Genomic DNA, 19,896 nt, shown 5'->3' on the forward strand with positions numbered 1-19,896 from the left:
ACCAGTGTTTGGGACTTCAGAGTAGTACAGCTATTCCATTCTGTATTTTATGGATGAAGTTTTATTTGAAGTAGCATCATTTTAACATGCACTTAGTTTGCTTTGCCGAGTATTCATTTGCCTATACTGTGCATGTGGTGTATTGAGATGCACAATGTATAATAGTGTGCTGAGTCTGAAAGGGCTTGAAGTTCACTAGATAACCTTCGCAAAACTTTGTCCCTCTCCAATTATTAGGATAATTACTAATTTTTTCTGATTTCTGGTCTCGTAGAGGCAGCACTATTGTGTGACTACAAGCTGTCTTAATGAGTAGGTCACAATGTGGCGATTTTTCTGGTGAATGCTGCTGGATTTTTCTGAAACCTTCACATCTTACTGGCTTTGTTCTTTGGGGACAGAACTGTGAGGGTGCAATACTGATGGCTTTAAAGTTTCAGGCAAACATCAGGGGACTTGGCACAGCCGGCTTCTGAAACATGCCATTAAGTACTGGTTCAGCAAACAGTTGCAAGTGTTGCAGTTTGATTTCAGAGACTTGGTAATGATAAATCTAGGCAGCGATTTTAATCACACTTGAAATAAATGCATCCTGCCTAACATCCATAAATACAAACCCATGCTGTACTTACTGCAGTTATTACTTGCTGTAGTCGTGGTGAAACTGGAGTTAATGTTCTCAAATTTGAAATTGTTGAGTCCCCAGTTTGTCTGAGGATCTGGAAAAGGTTGGTATTCAGAAAGGAAAACACGGGGAAGTCTGGGCACTTGGAGCAGTGCAGTAAATTGATTCTGAAAAAGATCTGATATCACTGGAGCTCCTCACTCATGGTAGAAGTTTTGCAGTACATTTTTAACTGAAAACTGGTTTATAAATAATATTTTAAACAAGAAAAAAGCTTTTTAGGTGCTTAACCCAACTGAAAGCTCAGATATGATTCAGGGGAGTATCTGAGTCAGTATTTGGAAATATCTCTAAATCACATGGGTGTCTTGAATGTATTTCTGCAACTGAATTTCCCTTGCTTCAGTATTGCTTGGGTGCATGGAGATTCTGTTCTTGGGTCTGAAAATACCCCATAAATAAGTCAGTATGAACACACCAAAAGGTAACCAAGCACCTCTTTCAATAGTGCATGATAGTTATTCTGAAAATATCAGAATTTGAATGCTGCTTTTTTAAACCACTGAACTGCTTATAGATAAATCTCAGACTTTAACATTTTAAAGCGCTGTTGTAAATCTGGAAAACATTGCAGTTTCTCTTTGCTTTTTTTCATGCTCTGTGGCATCTACCCACCTGAGTTATAACTGCATGGAAAGAAGCTATAATTTGCTTTAACACCTTAAGATTTTAAGATCTGTTATATTCTAAGACTTTTAAGAGATCTTAGTCATATAACCATTTTAGACCTCATTCTGCATCAATGACTTTTAGTCCCATATGCTTGAGCTGAACAAGAGGCCTCCTGTGTAGGAATTCACTTGAATGCAAGTTCTTGACATGCATTCTGCCTGTAGTGGTGGCCAGGAGACATTTCAGTGGGCTTTGGGGTGTACTGATGTTTGCTTACAGGTAGACAGCTATAAAGAAGGTCATGTTTTGTGAATCAAAAATAAAATGTGTAACAAAAAATGAGTGGGACTAGCTTGAACAGAGTTCAGGTGGTCTTTCATGACCAAAAAATTATTTTCAGCCAGACAGCGAAATCCTGTGTGGTAGAGCTAATCTGTCCTCGCTGAGGAAAGCCCAAGTTGCTGAAGAGGCTAGTAAGCTATTGTCTTTATTACTACAGAAAACATTTCCAAGTCTCTTTAACACTTGAAAACTTGCCTAGACACTTCTTTCTTACACAAAATCATACAGAAATGGTTTCAAGATAAGCTTATTACACTTTCATTCTAGAAGTGCCAGTAGTTTAAACCACATGCATGTTGGTGGGAATTGGGTATTGCCTTGCTGTCCCTTACCCTATAAAGGCTTCAGACTTTGTATTTTGTACTTTTTGGAAACTCTTCATGTTTTGTTATCAATTCCAATATGAGATAGGCCTTTTAATCCAGTGTGAATACTTAATTAAATACCTGCCTGAAATACTGTAGGCACGTGCAGCTTCTGAGGCTGAAGAGATCTCCTTGCTCTGCATCTGTCTGCAAGCATGTTTTACTAGCAGGAAGAAGTGATGCAAGTCCTTGTTTCTTAGCTTTTTGTCTGTGTTTAATTTCTAATGTGCTTATAGTCAGTATGGTTGACTTCAAATTATTAGCTGCAGGCTAGTGAGCTTATTTTTGAGTTGAAAAATTGCTCAGAGGAAAGTGAGCCAGCAGGTCAAGAGACATTTTTAATGTGAATTTGTAGAGTAATGTGAGGATCCAGCAGTTACAGCTGGTGAGGGAACTTGGAATAATAATACCTGGATATTGTGATCTCTCTTCATCCAGAAGTGGAGTTCTTTACTGAACTTAGTTTCACTTTTTGGATGAGTTTGCTTTCAATTCTGATGTTGCTGAAAGCAGAATACAATTGTATTGAAAAGAAATTTAATACTAAAGGGAGGTTTTAAATAAACAAGTAAATTCTATGTTTTGCTTATTGTTTAATTAAATCATAGTATAAAATGTTCCAGCTTCTTCAGACTAGTTTTCTAGGCGGATGTTGAGCACATACACAAGAAGTGATGTCTAGCACTATACAAGCAATATACATTTTCTCCAGTTGCTCTGTATTAGTTAAAAAGATAAAATTGGTGTCTCTTCTTCATAATAATAAATCTTTATCACTTAACTGGCAGTTTCTAGTATAATGTATAATCTCTTGAATTCCCAAGGTACTGTTTCTGTAGAAGTCTGTCTTAGAAGACAGTGTCCCTAGTGTCCTCTTATGCTTCTATTGTCATTTTTCAATTTGTTTCTTGTCTCTTAAGAAAGCCTGTGAGAGGAACATGTAGGCATTTCTTTACCATAGGCAGAACAAAGAGTAGCTGCCTCTCCAGGCTGAGAGTCATAGGCACTTGAAGAGCCACTTGATATTTCTGCATAGGCTGTCCAAATGCACACTTTGCCTTGCAGTCTGATAGAGTGTGTTTGAGGGACTAAAATGAAAAGGCATTTTTTGTCAAATCATAGCCCCAGGTGTTTCCTTTATTAGTGGTTTAAATGTTTTTTATACTTTCAAGGCCAGGCTGGATGGAGCTTTGAGCAGCCTGGTCTAGTGGAAGGTGTCCCTACCCATGGTAGGGTGGTTGGAAAAAGATGATCTTTAAGGTCCATCTAACCCAAACCATTCTGTGATTCTGTGATTCAGTGTTGCAGATGATGCAGCGAAAATCTCTTCAGACTTGGAGTACTTAGCTTTTGAACAAGCTTAGATTTCAGGATAAAGGGTAGGGAAATGATTAAATCTGCCTAACTGTTAGCCACTGTTGGAAGAAAGCTGGTGTCCTCAGTCCTCTTGAGATGGGAAAGATGTGAGGGGCTCCTGCCTGTATTCCTGTATTTATACTGTTTTTCTGGACATTTTAAACTTCTTGCAGTATTCTTTATGATATCCACAGTGGAACTTAGCATGTGTTTTGACCTGTGGAGAGTTTTTTCAAAGATGCATTGATTAAAACATGGCAATTTAAGTAGTCCATTTGTGAATGGTGAGACAAAACAGTGGCTAAGCTGTCATTTAGATACATGCCTACCCGATGTCTTCCCTGGACCTTCACTGGTGCAGTGAAGACAGCAAGGGGTTTAATGCTTCTGCTTCAGCTGATAACAAGTCAGATGTCTTGCACTTGTTCTAAGCAGTAAAATACCTAAAAACCAGTAGTTTTTTACAAACAGTAATCAGAGGGCAAATTGCTGTGAAAGATCAAACAGTACAGAAAAAAAAAGCAAAAATAATTTTAAGTTAATTGCCTGTTGTTTGCAGAGTATTGTCACTTTTTAAATTAAATGCTTCATTTTGAACCATTTTTTTGCATGTAATCAAAAGATACTGCCAATTTCTGACCTGGTGTGTTTGCAGCTAGGTTTTTGGTTTTATTATTTTCTTTCTGCTTTCTCAATTTCTCTGATCCTGAGATCCCAACCTGTATCCCAGGTATGCTATTTCTGTTTTGTTCTTTTAGAACTGCCCTTGAGAATGAATATTTTATTTCTAAAAACAGTATTTGTGGGTAAAAGTTATTCTGAAAAAAACCTAATACAAGAAACCTCACAAAAATGTATTAAAAAACCAAAACCAAACCCACATCTAAATAACCTATAGAAGAGAACTAATAAAACAAAGTCTGGGAAGAAAGATATGCATTTTCCTCTTCTGTGCTTCCAGCTGGGATCAACATACTGCTTATCACTATTTCACAAGCACTGGATTTCAAAGGCTTATGCTTACTAGACCTACTCAAGAATTATATGTATTAACTGAAGCAGTTTTGTAGCAAACTGTTCTGACGTTTATTCATAACAGATGTGTTACTGGAGTTACTTGAGGTGACCAAAAGCCCTTTGTTGTTTATCCCAGCTGAAAGCTTAAGCTGCTATCCTAGAAGAAAAGTTCATCTTCTTACTGACACAGCCATTTAAAATTTAAGGACTTAACTTGTTTAGAGCCAATGCTAATGATTAACTTTTCTTTATTTTTAAATTTTTTTTAATTTTGTTTTTGACGTTCTGCCAGGATTCCCAAATTATGTTTTCTGCTCTTCCAGTGGATGCAGATTTCAGAGTAACCTGCACTTTTCTGCCTCATATACTTCCCAAAATACAGAAATACGGAATTTGATCCTCTTTCTGTGAATATGGGAACTGCTGCCACCAACATAAAGTGTTGCCATCCTGCTGCTGTGATACAGCAGTTGTATTTGTGACAGTGGCACAAAGCAATTGAAACCTGTGAATCCCTGTCTCTTGACAAGAGCAGTGCAGGGTGGTTGAAGCACTGAACTGCTGAAGTGCTAACTGTGAAGAGGAATGTGTGCAGTTATGGGCATTTCATGCTATGAAACTTCTGTAGATATTTCCTTTGTACTATTTGCCACTGCCAGCTGACCAAGAAAAGTTCTGGTAAAAGTTTCCTAAATTGTAACACATGGTTGAAACAGATGTTTCTGTAGAAGTCTGTCTTAGAAGACAGTGTCCCTAGTGTCCTCTTATGCTTCTATTGTCATTTTTCAATTTGTTTCTTGACTCTTAAGAAAGCCTGTGAGAGGAACATGTAGGCATTTCTTTACCATAGGCAGGACAAGGTAATTACAGGCGTAACACAAGATCTCTTTCTAATACCAATGAAGTCCTGTGCACACCATTTTCAAAGGTGTGTCTAATTTTTGAGTGGCTTCTCCAATTTTTGTGCGATAAAGCATACTTTGATGCAGAACTGTTGTGTTGCAGTCAGGAAGTCCAGCGTTACAAAAACATTTTGCTTCAGAAGTGTGAACTCAAAGAAAAAGCAGTAGTCACCCTCTGTGGGTTGTTGATCATTGATCTCAAGGAAGGCTTGGGCAGGGAAGCTGTTGTAAAAGCTGCTCTGAGCACATCTGATATGCATTAGGTGTTAGCCTGTCTGCTTATGGCTAGTGAGGAATATACAGGGGCTTTCACTGTCCTTCTCCATGGCAGAGCTATCCTGCAGGTGAACTGCGATGCAGGAGAGTGTGGTCCTGTGTACATCAGGATTGTTCAGTTTCAGGGTCAGCTGCTTTTCCATCTCAGCCTAGCCTTGAGTGAAACATCTTGGAAAAGGCAGAAAGATTCTTCTCATGAGAAATAGGTGTTTCTGTTGCTTTATCACCTCTTTCAAGATTCTGGGGGCCATGCAGCAGGAGCCAGTGGATCAGGATGTCTGCAGAGATCTTGGATACTCATCTAGTAACTTAGTGAAGTGACAAGTAACCTTTCATTGGAATTTTATTTTAATGACTTTTGCTAGGCAACTTCCTTCTCATTTATGCTGAAGAGCCTTAACACTGACAGGTATAGTTGCATAGTCTTATGTTTGCTTTCAAAAATAAGTTGGCAAATACTCTTGTTTTTTTGTTGTTGGGTTTTTAATATTACAGAAAGAAGAGGGAAGTGCTCAACTCAGACAGAAGTAATGGAGGAAAGCTAAGTCTGCTCCAGACCTGCAGAGGAATAATACTTTCACTAGTCTACATACTGCCTTTCAGTGTGAGGAATCTTTGGTGTTTGAATATTCCTAGGCATGATTCTATCATAATTCTAAAAAGACAGTAATGATGATTGCTTGCAGTGCTTAGAACTTCTCAATGTTGGGAGGCTTCACACTGTAGTAAGTCAGTAAATCTGTAAATTGGGAAACTACAGTCCAGTTGTATAACTACAGCAGGTAGAACCAGCTCTGTAACACTGAGAATTGCCAGTTTCCTTTTTATTTCCTTCTCTTTATTACAATCTAAATATCTATATCCATACTGCTGAAGAGAGAAATTTTCCTTTACCTCTTACTGGTTTCCCCTATCTTGGACTTGTAGAGAAAACTGCTGGCTCCCTCTCATTCCGGAGAAACTGCAATATATGCCAGAGGTGCAGACATGCTGGGGATCAGAGAGCCCTTTCCCTCTTGGCATGTGCTACTGCAGGGTTCTGCTTAATCCATGCCAGCCTTTTCTCACATGAGGGAGCATGAGATGAACGTCAGGATGTGTTCCAAACTCCCAGTGCAAATGTTCTGCTACCACCTGAGCAAAGAAAGCAGGGTTAGCAGGGTGTTTTTTCTCAAAGGAACTGACAAAACCACTTCAGAATCCAGAACTATTTGTATCTTGGAGCAGAGGTGGTGGTGGGAGAGGGAAGATATACGTGCAACCAGTAAAAGATACTAATTTTCTTATAGCTAATAGATTTATTAATGGTTCTTTCTTGTTTTGCATGTTTGCAGTATTCTGTAAATGAAGCAGTGGCCTTTATTCCACTAACAAAATATTTTAATTTCTGAAGTTCCTGTAACTCTTGGACTGTTTGATCCTTTTGTATATGATCAGAAGTAAATATGAAACACAACAGTTACTGCAACAATTTTTTTTTCTAAGTTGTGCTTTGAAGAAGTTGTGTTTGTAGTGTTCATTCTGTGACCTGGAATTCATCAGAGATTCCCATTTTATGAATATTCAAAGTGTCCCTAAGCTTAGCTCTAATATTCAGCGTGTATATTGCAGTGCCCAGGAGCTAAAATCCTTTTCTTGTTAAATGCTTTTTTCCATGCCCATTTGCAATTTTGCATGAGTTGCAAAGATCTATCTTTTAAGTCCTGTCTGCTACTTGGACATAGTATTTATGGCCAGAAAGAAGGAAAAAGCTTATTGGAAAGTCAAACCATTTTCCATTTTATAGTATTTTGGAACTGATTGTCAGAAATTTAAATAGAGTTGAGGCTGATGTATCTGCCTAGGGAAAGGCTAGGGGGTTTTCCATTGTTAGCCATACACTTATTGATTGAGAGAAAACATTTAGTCACTTAGTGTTACTTACTTTGGAATTGGTTGAGTTTATACTATTTTCCCCATTAAATCTCAGCAGTAGGAGGGTAGTGTTAAAGTTTACTTGCCAGAAGTTCTTAAGGTCTTAATTTCCAGCCTAGGCAAGTGAGCCTAGAAATGCAAGTGAAATGGAGAGTACTGGCAGAAAAAGATGAGGAATGTATTTGACATGTCAATATACAAACCAGATTTCAGATGTACCTCAAATTCTTAATGTTCTGTAATAATCCATTTCTGTAGCATTGCAAATATCTTTCTTTTTATTTTTTTTCCCAAGTTGTTAAACTGCAGGAAGCAAGGTTTGTTTGTAATTTTTTTTCCCTGTCTTCTACTTTTTCTAACAACTTTTGAAACAGGGATCCAGAGCAGGTGAATAGGTGGACTTTGGCATAATGACTTTATTAAATTCTATATATCTGTTTTTTCCTTCTCTACAAACTGAATACTTCCATTTTTTTGTTCTGAGTAACTTTTATTTCACTGCTGTATCTGGAGAATCTAGTATTTGCATCTTTTACTAGACAGAAATATATTTTACCTTTCCAGTCTGGTCATTACTGGGGATGTTTTGCCAGTTTTTCTGAAGGCTGATAAAATTTATCTTTTGCCTTTGTCCTGGTAAACTCATCATTCCTGTGAATAGAATTCAATACTATGGTGAATTACTTGAAAAAGGCTCAGAAGACTCCCTGGTTAAGAAAGCTGCTTTCCCCTTGATTCAGATGCCCAGCATCTGAGTTAAATTGACTTGCAGAAAGTGGACAAATTTTGGTAACCTGCTGTAAAAAGGACATGTTCAACACCTCCATCTACTGCTTTTGAGGGAAGAACTCTGGAGAGTGGTGCTTTTTACACCCCTGCTTAAAATATTCTTGTATTTCAATAGGTGCGTGCTGCTTCTCTTCAGTTTACTTTTTAAGGAAAGCAAGGCAGCTTATTCTTATATTTCCATGGAGGCCAGATGTCTGCTGGAAAGAAAGAAGTCAGTTTTATTATCGAACACAGTTTTTGCCTCTTCATCTCAGTTTTGTGTGGCATAATCTGAAAGTGCTGAAAGCCTCCATTCTAAGGGAAAAGCTTTCATGCAAGGGAGCGTTCAGAGTGCTTAGGACACATGGTTTTCTGCAATGTTGTGCTGCTGTAGTGGAGAAGACCAAGTGTTTGATTTGTTGTGCACATGGTTTGGGATTAGATTTGTCAGCTGAACAGCTGAAATGTGTGTTTTTTCTCAGATCTGTTTTTATTTACACTGAAGTAAAGTATCTTTTGACCAGCCAGAAGTATTTCCACATGCTATTCATGAAATTAAAATGGGGGGGGGGGGGGAAGTTCTGTTTTCCTCTGGTTTTATGTCAGAACATGTGTATAGGTGAAGATCATAACAACATCCAGTTTTGAGACAGGCAAGACTTGATGGTAAATGTCTGTCCTTTGGTATTTTTTTTTCCTATCACATAGCTTACTTTCAACAGAAATTATTTTATTGTCTCCTTTGACAGAAAATATTACTTTTTGTTTCATTTCTTTTTCTTCCCCTCACCCTCCAAGTACAAGAGGGGAAGAAAAAAAACCTCACTGCTGTACACTGAATGATGTTATTAGTAAAACCAAGTGTTTCAAACATTTCTTTATGTGGTGTAGTAGCAGAGTCAGTGCTCAGCAAAGCCTTTGTATATCTAAACACTTTAAATTAGGTTGGCTTTATTTTTCCTTCCCTCCTCATGCCAGATATAACAGACCTACTGTCACTGCTTGCTTCTGCATTTGCATAGTTCTTCCCATACAGAGTCTCAAAACATAATTTCACATATTACATTTTATGCACAGCAGTGGTTACTTACATCTGCAGTTACTTTTTTTTTCTGAATTGCTTGCTCTATGAAATACTTCCCTTTAACCAAATTTTAGTTGGAATATGTCTTGTATTAAAAAAAAAAAAAACAAACGGAATTGTTTTCTAAAGTTAGAAACCTTTCCTTCTTCCCCTGGAAAAAATTGTATACATAATTCTGGACATGACAGAGAACAACCAGTCTTAAATCCTAGTGGTAAATTATCCCCAAGAAGCTCCACGTGAGATTTTTATCTTTTAAAGTTGTTGTTACTGTTGAGTTTGCAGTTCAGATCTAGGAAATGTCAGCTTCCTGTGTGCTGAGTTGCTCTTCGTACATTCAGCCTTATCCCACTTACTATTTCTGTAAGTTAAGGATAATTTGTGCTGATACTTCCTTCATGAAATCTTCTACATAAGCTGGAAGCTTCACTGTTACATTCTTTTCCACATACAGGCTCGTGTTATGTATGATTTTGCTGCTGAGCCTGGAAACAATGAGCTGACAGTCAGTGAAGGGGAGATCATCACAATCACCAACCCGGTAAGAAAACTGAGATGGAATCAACTTCAGTGAACTTCCCTGACCTACTTCTACCAGCAGATGGAAGAAAAATGGTGCTGGGTGACATCTGAAAGCCCTGGCTATCCTGCCCTGAAGAATTAGCAAAAAAACTGAATACAAAGAATTTTCTAATAATCTTGTGGAAACAAATGCAATGTTTTGGAGAATAGGACCTCCTCAAACTGTGCCCACACACTTAAGAATGTGCTTGGCTTTGTTTTCCTCTAAACAGAGCTGAGACACAAGGAAGAGGAAGGAACTAAGGATGGTGATATCCTTTACATGTGAATGCCTTGTCTTTTTTGTGTGTGCTTAATATTGCCCATTTTGTGTGTATGTAATCTTTCAGGTGTTTGCCACTTGCATTTAAATGTGACATCTAGCTCACTTCTAGGTTCTGAGTTTCTTAGTCAATGATTTCAGCATTCCAAGTTTGCTAAAGAACTCGCTACAAAAATTTGTTACTGGATTTGTGTGTCCTTTCATAATTAAAGAAATACAGACAAGGTATAGGGAAGAAACGGTGACAATACTATCATAATGCTATCAATTATAAATAGGACTTTTGAGCACTGATTTTTGATTTATGTGCACATTTTGAATTTCAGTGCACTTTAATTGTTGAATATAATTCTTACCCTTGGTAACAAGGTACTAGTTGATTCTGCTTTGATTTTTGTGTAATGGTATGACTTAGTGAATAGACTTGCCTTTTAAAACAAATACAAACAAAAACTGCTTTATCTTGAAGCCAGATTTTATTTATCTGTTTATATAGAACACATGAATTTTGCAGAATAAACGTAATTCTTTGAACATCCTAGTCATGTGTAATCCTGATAATTTTTAGTTTCACTGATCTTAAATACTTGAAGCAGATATTTAATAGAGCCAGCACCCTCTTGGATAGTGTGCTATTGCAGGGGTAACATTTTAAATAAAGTCGGGAGCTTAATGCCATTTCACAAAAGTAAGACTAAATGTAAGTAAATAGATCACCACTTTTAAGCTAGTTCTCACTAGCTTAATCTGTGGTTTAAGGCAGTGTACTCAAAACCAATTGAAACTTTTTCTGCTGTCCATGATAAATTGCCACAAAGGCTCTTGATCTTTTTTGGTATGATTAGATGGCAATAGCATAAGTCATGCAAGTCCACTGATGATTGCTTTTAAGTGTAGCAGTGCAAATAGGACTTCTGGCTCAAGATGTCATTGCTCTTGCAATTTAACAAAGCTAGTTGAATTTATAATCTGAGATGTCTAGTTATTTTTGTGTTCTTGAGTATTAAGCTTTTAGGTATATAAGAAAAAAACAAATGCAAGTTGTTATTTCACTAACTGCTTGATCTTTACTGCATAAAATCTTGAATACATAAGCAGGCTTCTCCTTACAAAGTGCAGGATTACATAAAATTTTGAAGTGAAAGAACAAAATGGGGAATAACCAAATACTTCAATTAAAAAGCAAATTAAGAAAACCTAAAATTCAGTAGTTGCTGTCTAGCATATGTGTCTCCAGTTTTCATCTGTGAGCTAGCTTGACATGTAGCTGTGTGTTCCCTGAACAGCTTGATTTAAACCAGAGCTGGCTTATTCCAGATAGTGTTGTCCTGGAATTAACTTCACTTAACTGCAAAGGTCTGCAGAGCTTTCTTAGTGTATGTAGAGTATGTGTTTAAAAAACCCCAAACAATATCAGGATGTCCCACTGAGATCAGAGCTGAACTGTTGTTAGTTCTTTCTAAACTAATAGCATAAGACTGCCTCTGAAAAGAAATGTGAAGCAGAAAGAGTGTCTCCAGATCTTACATGGCATGTGGCTCTTTTAATCTCGAGAATAGCCTTAATATTTCTGTGGGTGGTAGCTCTCACTCATCACACATCTCTGCACCTTCAATAAATGAGGCAGAGGTTTTACAAATATTACCAACAGCTAAATCCTTTGAGTCTTGTTTCTTTATAGTCTATTGATTAAAATTAATTCTTTGAAACTGACATATTAATAGCTGTGTTTTTCTGCAGTCTGTGGTCAGACAGTTGACTGTGGTTTCATAAATGATCAGAAGTGGTGAAAAATCAGTCATTTTCCCCTTCATGCTTGTTAAAATCTAAAGTCCACAATAGCTGTGTAAAACCAGCACGCTCTGCGTTGTGTTTAAATGAGTATCTGCTGCTTCAGCAGCTTTTAGTGAGTTTGTTCCACAGTTTCACAGTCATAACTGTGTTTTGAACATTGACAGCAAAGACAGTGCTTCCTGCTGAGCATTTGACATTTGACAGCGAGACAGTGCTTCCTGCTGAGCTGTTTGAAGCATGTTGTAGGATCCATCTAGCAAAATTATTTCTGTATTTCTTCTTTTAGGATGTTGGTGGAGGCTGGTTAGAAGGAAAAAACAGCCAAGGCGAGAGAGGACTTGTTCCAACAGATTATGTTGAGGTAAGTGACTACGCTGCTCTGCACTAAGAAAGCAGAACTATGGAAAAGGCCATCCTCTGGTTTGCTGACCAGACTGAAATGCTCAAATAGAAAGCATGTAATACATAATCTCATTGTAACAACTGTAGCTGGCTTTGGAAACTAGTGCAAACATGCCCTCCAAAGCTCCTGAGCTTCTTAGTGGTTTCCCAAGAAATGCAACAGGAAGTTGTCTATAGTAAATACTGCTGATCTGCAGAATATGAGTTGTTTTGAATCTTCTTTGGGTTTTAGGGGTCTCATAATCCAATAACTGGGTTTTTTTTTCTGTCTGAAGATACAAATGTGGAAGTGAAATGAGTAATGCAAGTTTACAGTGGTGTTGCTGTGGCAGATTTGCCGTGCACTCATAAATCTGGAATGGAGCAACATTTCTGGGGCCCAGGATATGGGTTACCATATCTCAGGGACTACTCAGCTTCTTCTGTTGTCTCTTCAGTGCATGTTCTGATTTTTGTTTAAGGACCAGTTGTATTGTTTTGGGGATGGAATGGGATTTCAGTGCAAAGACCGGAATCTCATTAGCTCTTGAATGGCCCAGTGTCTGCATGTATGCAGGTTGCCAGTTAGGTGGGTGAAGACCTTGCCTGTAATTCCTGCAGCCTCTTAAGGCATGTGCCTCTCTTCCTTCACCGATGTTGTGTTTATTTAAAAAAACAAAAGGGGGAGGGAAAGCAGGCTCATGCTGGCTCACATGACCTTGTGTTTTTACTTCAGTTGGCTAGCACATGGTCTAGTAGCTTTTGGCTCTCTGAACTTACTGTCCCAAATCCATTCTCTGAGCATTGAGTTCCCAGTCTCCAGGCACTTATATTAACAACCTTTAATCCCTAAAGAATTTATAGATAGGTATTCACTGCCACAACAGTCTTTCATGTTGCAATTACAAGGCAAAGCAGTTCCATCTGGTGTGGAAGTAAATCCTCCAGAGTATCATGTCAGTTTCTTGTAAAAAATTCAATTGAATTTGAACTTTAAAAGGTTATATGCAAACATCTTAAAGTCTAGTGATATGAGTGTTAGGGTGATTATATATGATAAAGCATAATTTGATTAATTAAAGCATGAAACATCTCTCACAACCTTTTCCATTTTAGATTATAACCGAAGGTGCAAAAGATGGCATTAGCTGCGGTAACTCATTAGCTGACCAAGCCTTTTTTGATTCCCTTTCTTCAAATACAGCTCAGACCAACTCTGCTGCCAAAAGCAGTAATCAGGTATGTCTTGTGGTTTTTCGGGCACTGTGGGCATGGAAAGTTTTGTTGACGTAATTGCTTGCTGTACTGTATTTGTGAACCTTCATGAAAGTACTAATTAAAGTAATTGTGTTTTCATTAGGGAACACTTTTGTTGAATATTAATTATGTGTGTGTCTGCTCAGATCCTGTCACTGCTGGAAAATTTAGTAGTCTTAACACTTTCAGAAATGGAGCATTTTTATTCTTTCCAGTCTGCAATGATATAAATCTGTTACTACTTCAGTCTCTGTAAGTGCACTCTTAGCACATTTATTTTATTTTCAAGCTACTTGTTTTATGCTGACCTTGTTAAGGAACCACAGCTTTCTTTTCTAATGTCTAATAGAATTAGGTGGTCTATACATCAGCAGCCAGAGTGAATGGATATAATTCTTTCAGAATTTGAGTAAGAGTGTTTTCTTGGATTAAAAAAGATGAAGCAAGTTCATGCATTTTCTGCCGGGGAAGAGGCTGACTTTGGTTTTGCTGCAAGAATATTTTTGTCCCTCTATTCCTAGCTTTTTGCTTGGTGCATCAGTTCATTAAGCAGCAAATATTTAGTTTCAGATTAGATGTCTGAGGACACATTATTATCTTAAACACAAGCTGTTTATTATGGTCTACAGACTGGTGCATGTCCCACATATAGGAAGTTAAACATTTCGAAGTCCATAGCTCAACAGAAGAACAAAATCTGCTTTTTTCCAACAGCAGCATGCAAAGGTCTTTTGTGTTGGAAAGTAAGTGCTTTACTTATGGTAACAACTGGGGACACCCACCTGGTTTGTAGGTCAGTTAAATATCAGTTACTAGTTTACTTAATTGCACCACAGGACTTTGACATGAAGTGAGATCTTTTGAAAACTCTACATGGGACATTTTTGTATGACACTGAACATAGCTGTTCATTGACTGTATAGTGTTTGATTTGTGCTTCCTTGTAGTCCGCTGGACAACGCCAGGATTGTTATTCTGTGATCATGTGTTTTCACTAGAGGACTCCAAGCCTCACTGTGACTGTCTTAATGTTTATTTTTTTTAATTGATGCCCAGTTAATATGTAAGGTTAAATGCAGAACTCTTAAAATGCCTCATGAATTTTTCATGTCAGACTGAGCCAAAAGTATTGATTCTAGGCTAGCTTTCCCTCAGTAACAATTACAGTCATTTGAGCACAGAGTGAGGAACCTCTTTTCTTCTATGCTGTCTGTTAACCTTGCCTCATTTTTTTTCCTACTGTAGTGTTTCTAGCAAAACTTTGCATCTGAGGAAGCTTGAGATATTTGCAGCAGCTACTTGCTGCCAAATCAGAGAGTATCGTTTCTCAGAGGAGAAACATAACTTAATTTGATCTAGGAAGAATTACTTACTAATGCAATACACAGAATATTTTGAATGGTGGTAGAGGTATCTGTCAGAGTTTGTTCTGGGCTTAGCACAAGGCACTTGTTCTTGGAGAAGGGAAGAAAAAAGGTCTAGCCTGTATAGAGGGAAAGGTTAAAATAAAGGTATCTATTATATTCTAAATAATAGAGAATTACTCTGGCAATCTAGTCTTGGAAGTTGCATTTCTAGAGGAGTGAAAAGCTTGAAAATATGGTCACTTTACGCTGTAGTTTACAGCCGTATACTGTCCCTGTAATACATACTGATTTCAGGGTTTTTCATAGAGTTTGGAAAAGAGTAACTTCAGGAAAACAGCTTGTCGCATTTGCATCAAGGCCCTACTCTTATAAGTGTCCTGTTCCTCTCAGTTATCCTTCAAATGCTGTGTGAGACAGCTGGGAGAACCACTGTACTATAGTGCATTATGGTAAAACTATACTGCTGACATGAATAGGAGAGGGAGAGAGAGGACGACAAAGTGCACCTGGATGCAGTCAAGGCCGTGCAAGATCCAGGGGAAGAAGACTTCATCAGGCTGGTGTCTTTGAGTCTTCAGTTTTGCTGTTTTTTTTCATAGGAGGAACCATTCTGTTGTGTGGTCAGGATTTTATATCAAAAGTTATTTTCATTTTCTCAAGTTTTTTTTCTTTAACTGAGTTCAGTAACTGCAGATCTTGATTTGAAGATTGGTTTCCTCAGCTTCTGACATGTATCTGGTAGTTTTCTCTAGTGGCTTATTGTTAATGGGATTTTAATTTGTGTACTAAGCAGTCTGGAAGGAGTTGTGTTTTCCACATTTGGCTGCTAGGCCTTTCTCCCAGATCAGAGAGCTCTCTAGTGCAGGCATTTTCTCCTTGCAGAAATTCTATGGCTAATTGTCTTCTTAATTATGAAATTCTGTCCATTCATTCTGTCCTTTTTCTTGCTCTCATGAAAAACAGCAAGCTTTCTTCTGCAGTGACTTTGATCCCGTGACGTGTCTGTGAAGCGCGTGCATTGCTGCTGTGTACATTGATAGCGTGGTGTCAAATGGGTTTGACATTGCTGTGCTGGCACAGAAACACCTGATAGAGTGAAGGATTGCAGTGGTTCCAGTAATACTGCATCAGGAGGTTAGGCTGAGTCACTCATCTCCTGCATACTGACATCTCTCTTTGAGGCACTTCCAATAAGAATACAATCTTCTACTTTGTGGGTGTGGCCCTTCTTCCTAGATGTATTACTCTGAATTTGGTTGCAATAACATTTATGTTTTTCAACACGAGTTTGTTGAGGTGCTTGGGCTTGAGTTCAGATGCACAGTTGCAAGCAACTGACAGTCTGTTCAAATGCTTTAATGACTGACTAGGTCAATATACAAAGCTTTTAATCTTAAATGAAGCTCGTGTTCAGGCTATGGAGAGTTAAGAAAAATGACAAATTATGTGTCAATGTAAGTGGAATAGATGCTGGAGGTGGCACAGTAGCGGAAATGAAAATGTTTGTAGATATATTAGTCTGATAGACTGAATAAGAAATAGCAGCATTCCTAAATGCTGACATTTGATGGTATCTATTATATTTTGTGGTAACACGGGGGGAGGTTGCAAGTTTATTACAAGAAATCTTTATAAATGCAATTCTAAATAAACAGGATGTTTTAGGATTTTTTCTTACTATGACTGTATTGAAGAAATTGCTTTCTATAAACATTGTCACTCTAACATACACATAGTTACACAACAGCCCCACTCCCCAATTCAGTAAGTCAGAAGATGTTTTAATTCTTGGAATTCCTTCCGTTCTTCTAACAGTAAGTTAAAAAAAAAAACCAAAAAACAAACCAGGTTGTTGTGTAGTCTTCAGTACCAAGCTTTGTTAAAAATAATAGATCTGTCTGAGTTGAAATGGGAGTGTGGTGCTTTTTCCTTTTTTATTTTTAGGAGACCAGTTAAACCACAGTGTTGTGGTTTAACCCTGGTAGGCAGCTCAACTCACTCAGCAGCTTATTACCCCCTCAAAGGAATGGGGGAGAGAATCAGAAGGGTAAACATGGGGAAAATCTTGGGTTGAGATAAAGACAGCATAATAGGTAAAGCAAAAGCTTCACATGCAGGCAAAGCAAAACAAGGAATTCATTCACTGCTTCCCAAGGGCAGTCAGATGTTCAGCATTTCCAGGAAAGCAGAGCCCCATCGTGCATAACCATTACTTGGGAAGACAAATGCCCACTCAAACAGCTCTGCTGGTTCTTCCCACATCCCTTTTTGCTTTCCAGTCAAACAAGAGACTTTTGGTTTCCTACTCTGGAAACCATAACTTTTTGGTGTTAAGAAAACATCATTGACTCAAACACTGCCCTACTCCCTGTCTGTTTTCCTAAGAAGGTTTTTGTTGTTGTTCAGTAAATAATCTCCTGAAAAGTAATTAAAAAGTAATAATTAAAAGCAGTTTCTTTTTCTTCCTTTTCTTCACTGAGAAAGTTTCAGTAACCACAGCAACACTTTGATATTGTACCCTACCTGGGTTTGCTACAGATGTAAAGTAGAAAAGGGGCACAGAGATACTTCCTAAGGGGAAGAGAAGAATTCCACCTGACCCTTGGCAGTTCACTCGCTCCAGCTCATTCCTTGCATCAGCCATGTCCCAGCAATGGCTGCCTTGGTAAAGTTTGCAGCTGCTCTTTTAAAGAGCTATCTGAGAAGATGCTGGGGACATCAAAACAATCGGAGGAAGCAGTGAAGCTAATTAAACACAAAATGAGGGGGAAAAATTGACTCAAGGTGACTATTTACACACTTAGAAGAAGATAAGCAGGTAGGATAAATTAATGTTGCATCTGCCCATAAAATTTGTGGTTTAATGTATGAAAAAATTGTTCAAACAAATACAATATAAGGAAGCCTTAGTTGCCAAGGATGGAGGCTGTTCCTTGGCTTTTGTGTGAGTCTCATCCTGTTTTGACCTGGTAGCCCTTGGGCAGAGAGAGCAGAGGGAATGAGAAATCTTTCTTCTCTGTCAATCTACTGTTCCTCTGAGCAGCAATGCAGGATGCTAATTTTAGACTGTCATTTGGAACAGCCAATGAGTAAGTATATCAGCACTCATGCTATTTCTATTTGTTAGAGTTGCACATGCATGTATGTTTTAAAGTAAGTTACCTGTAGACTCTCTTGGTATTGGAATAATACTGGCAATAATGGCACTGAAACGAATATAAGTTTTGTCAGGTTAAACCAAGTGAACCTGACAAATACAGTGAACAAAAAAGCTGCCATTTTGATGAAAAAATGCGTAACGTGTTTTTCTCTTATAGTATTTCTTTGCTGAGTTTCTTCCAGGGGCTGTAGCAATAAAGGATATTCTGTTTCACACTTTTAGGCAGTGCTTCTCATTGCAGCTGACCAAGAGGTTATTAGCTTGGTGGCATTTGGAGTCTTTGTAATTCAAGTATGTATGGAAATACAATCATTAATGTAAAATTCATTCTGAGTTGTCTCCTCCATCTGGGTTGGTTTGGGTTTTTTTGTGGTGGTCAAGACTAGTGCTTCTCTAGTCACAGATGTATTTGCATTTATTTTGTTTGTGTTTCAGGTTCAGAGGCTGCTGTTTTAACAGCCATGATCTCTCTTCCCCTATTCTGAACCACATCTTGTGGTGTTTTTTCATTTATCTAACTTAAAATGCTTTAAAAGTTGTGAACAAACATCAGCTCTGTTTTAATGATAGTGTTTGTCTGAATTATTTAGATTTTGTTACAACTATATTGGCCCAAGCTAGTTCTTCTTATTAAGAAGTTAAAACACTCTCTGTACAGTAATTTCATTAGTGGTCTGTAAGCAGACTGTATGTACAATTAGCCACAATGTAGTCCAGCTGTTTACAGTCTTTGTAAGCAGCAGTCTTGAACAGAGGATAGAAATGCTATAAATTTTAGTATATTATATTTAAATTTGTATGGTTTCTCCTCCCTTCCTTCTAGAGCTCAGTATAGTCTTTTTTCTTACTTTTCTTTCCCCCTCTCTGCAGAATAGAAAGCTAGTATTAGAAATGTATAAATGAAAATAAATTGAAGTGCTGCCTGTCTGTTTCAAGGTGGAAGTGGATCACAGCTACATTAACGTAAGAGCTGTAGATGTAGCTTCCCTATATTTAAGATATAAATATAGTTCTTGTACCTTACCAGAAGTTGCATTTGTAGAGGAGTTTGTTCCCTTTTCTTGACGCTGATTCTCTAATCACTGCCAAGTCTACTTCTCTATGAAGATGACTGTATGGCTCTTCTTAGTTTGAGATAAAGTAAGTATCCTGAGAGTTTGCATTTTTATGAATTACAGATTTTTCCGCTAATTCCTGTTGACCCTAGAGAATCCACATGTTTTGTGTCTTGTGTGTTATGTTGTGGGCAGAGCAGCAAGGCCCCATGGGTAGGTACAGGAAGCATTTAACACAAACCTCTCATGTTTGTATTGTTTTATCCAGTGGTAAGAGTGAAATTCTTTTGGATAGTTTCTCTCTCAGAAGAAAAGTAAGATAAGTGGACTCTTATGTGTGCAAAACCCTTTCTCTTCAGAAGACTGTGGGACTTACGTATAGACAGGAAGAATAAGTAGCGGTGAAAACACATAGTTTGATATGCAGGAGCTAAGGCAACTCAAGTTACCTGGTATGTAGACATAAGTTGTTGAGCATGCATAAAGAGAGCACTAAGGAAGCTATTCCCAAAATTTTACTTCATATATTTCAGGCTTTTTGCAATGAAGTGCTGGAAAGGCAAATTGTCACTGTTAAATTTACATACCATAACTCCCACTCCCCCTCCCTGAATTGCTATGAGCAGCAATGAATGCTAAGATTGAAGAAAATAAGTATGGTGCTCCTATTAAGAGTGCAGTATTCTACTTATGTGGAAATTCTGACATGCATGTTAT

General features: G+C 37.9%; 1 protein-coding gene across 2 annotated transcripts in view; it reads left to right on the forward strand.

Moving 5' to 3' along the window:
- The window catches only part of SNX9 (sorting nexin 9), a 60,404-nt gene that overhangs the window by 8,658 nt on the left and 31,850 nt on the right, over positions 1-19,896 (forward strand). For both annotated transcript variants that reach the window (XM_048297931.1, XM_048297930.1), the window contains exons 2-4: positions 9,776-9,862; positions 12,246-12,320; positions 13,457-13,579. In XM_048297931.1, coding sequence (XP_048153888.1) covers positions 9,776-9,862; positions 12,246-12,320; positions 13,457-13,579 — 285 coding nt within the window. The remainder of the gene's footprint in view (positions 1-9,775; positions 9,863-12,245; positions 12,321-13,456; positions 13,580-19,896) is intronic.

Source organism: Corvus hawaiiensis, chromosome 3 (assembly GCF_020740725.1).
Source record: "Corvus hawaiiensis isolate bCorHaw1 chromosome 3, bCorHaw1.pri.cur, whole genome shotgun sequence".
Taxonomy (NCBI): domain Eukaryota; kingdom Metazoa; phylum Chordata; class Aves; order Passeriformes; family Corvidae; genus Corvus; species Corvus hawaiiensis.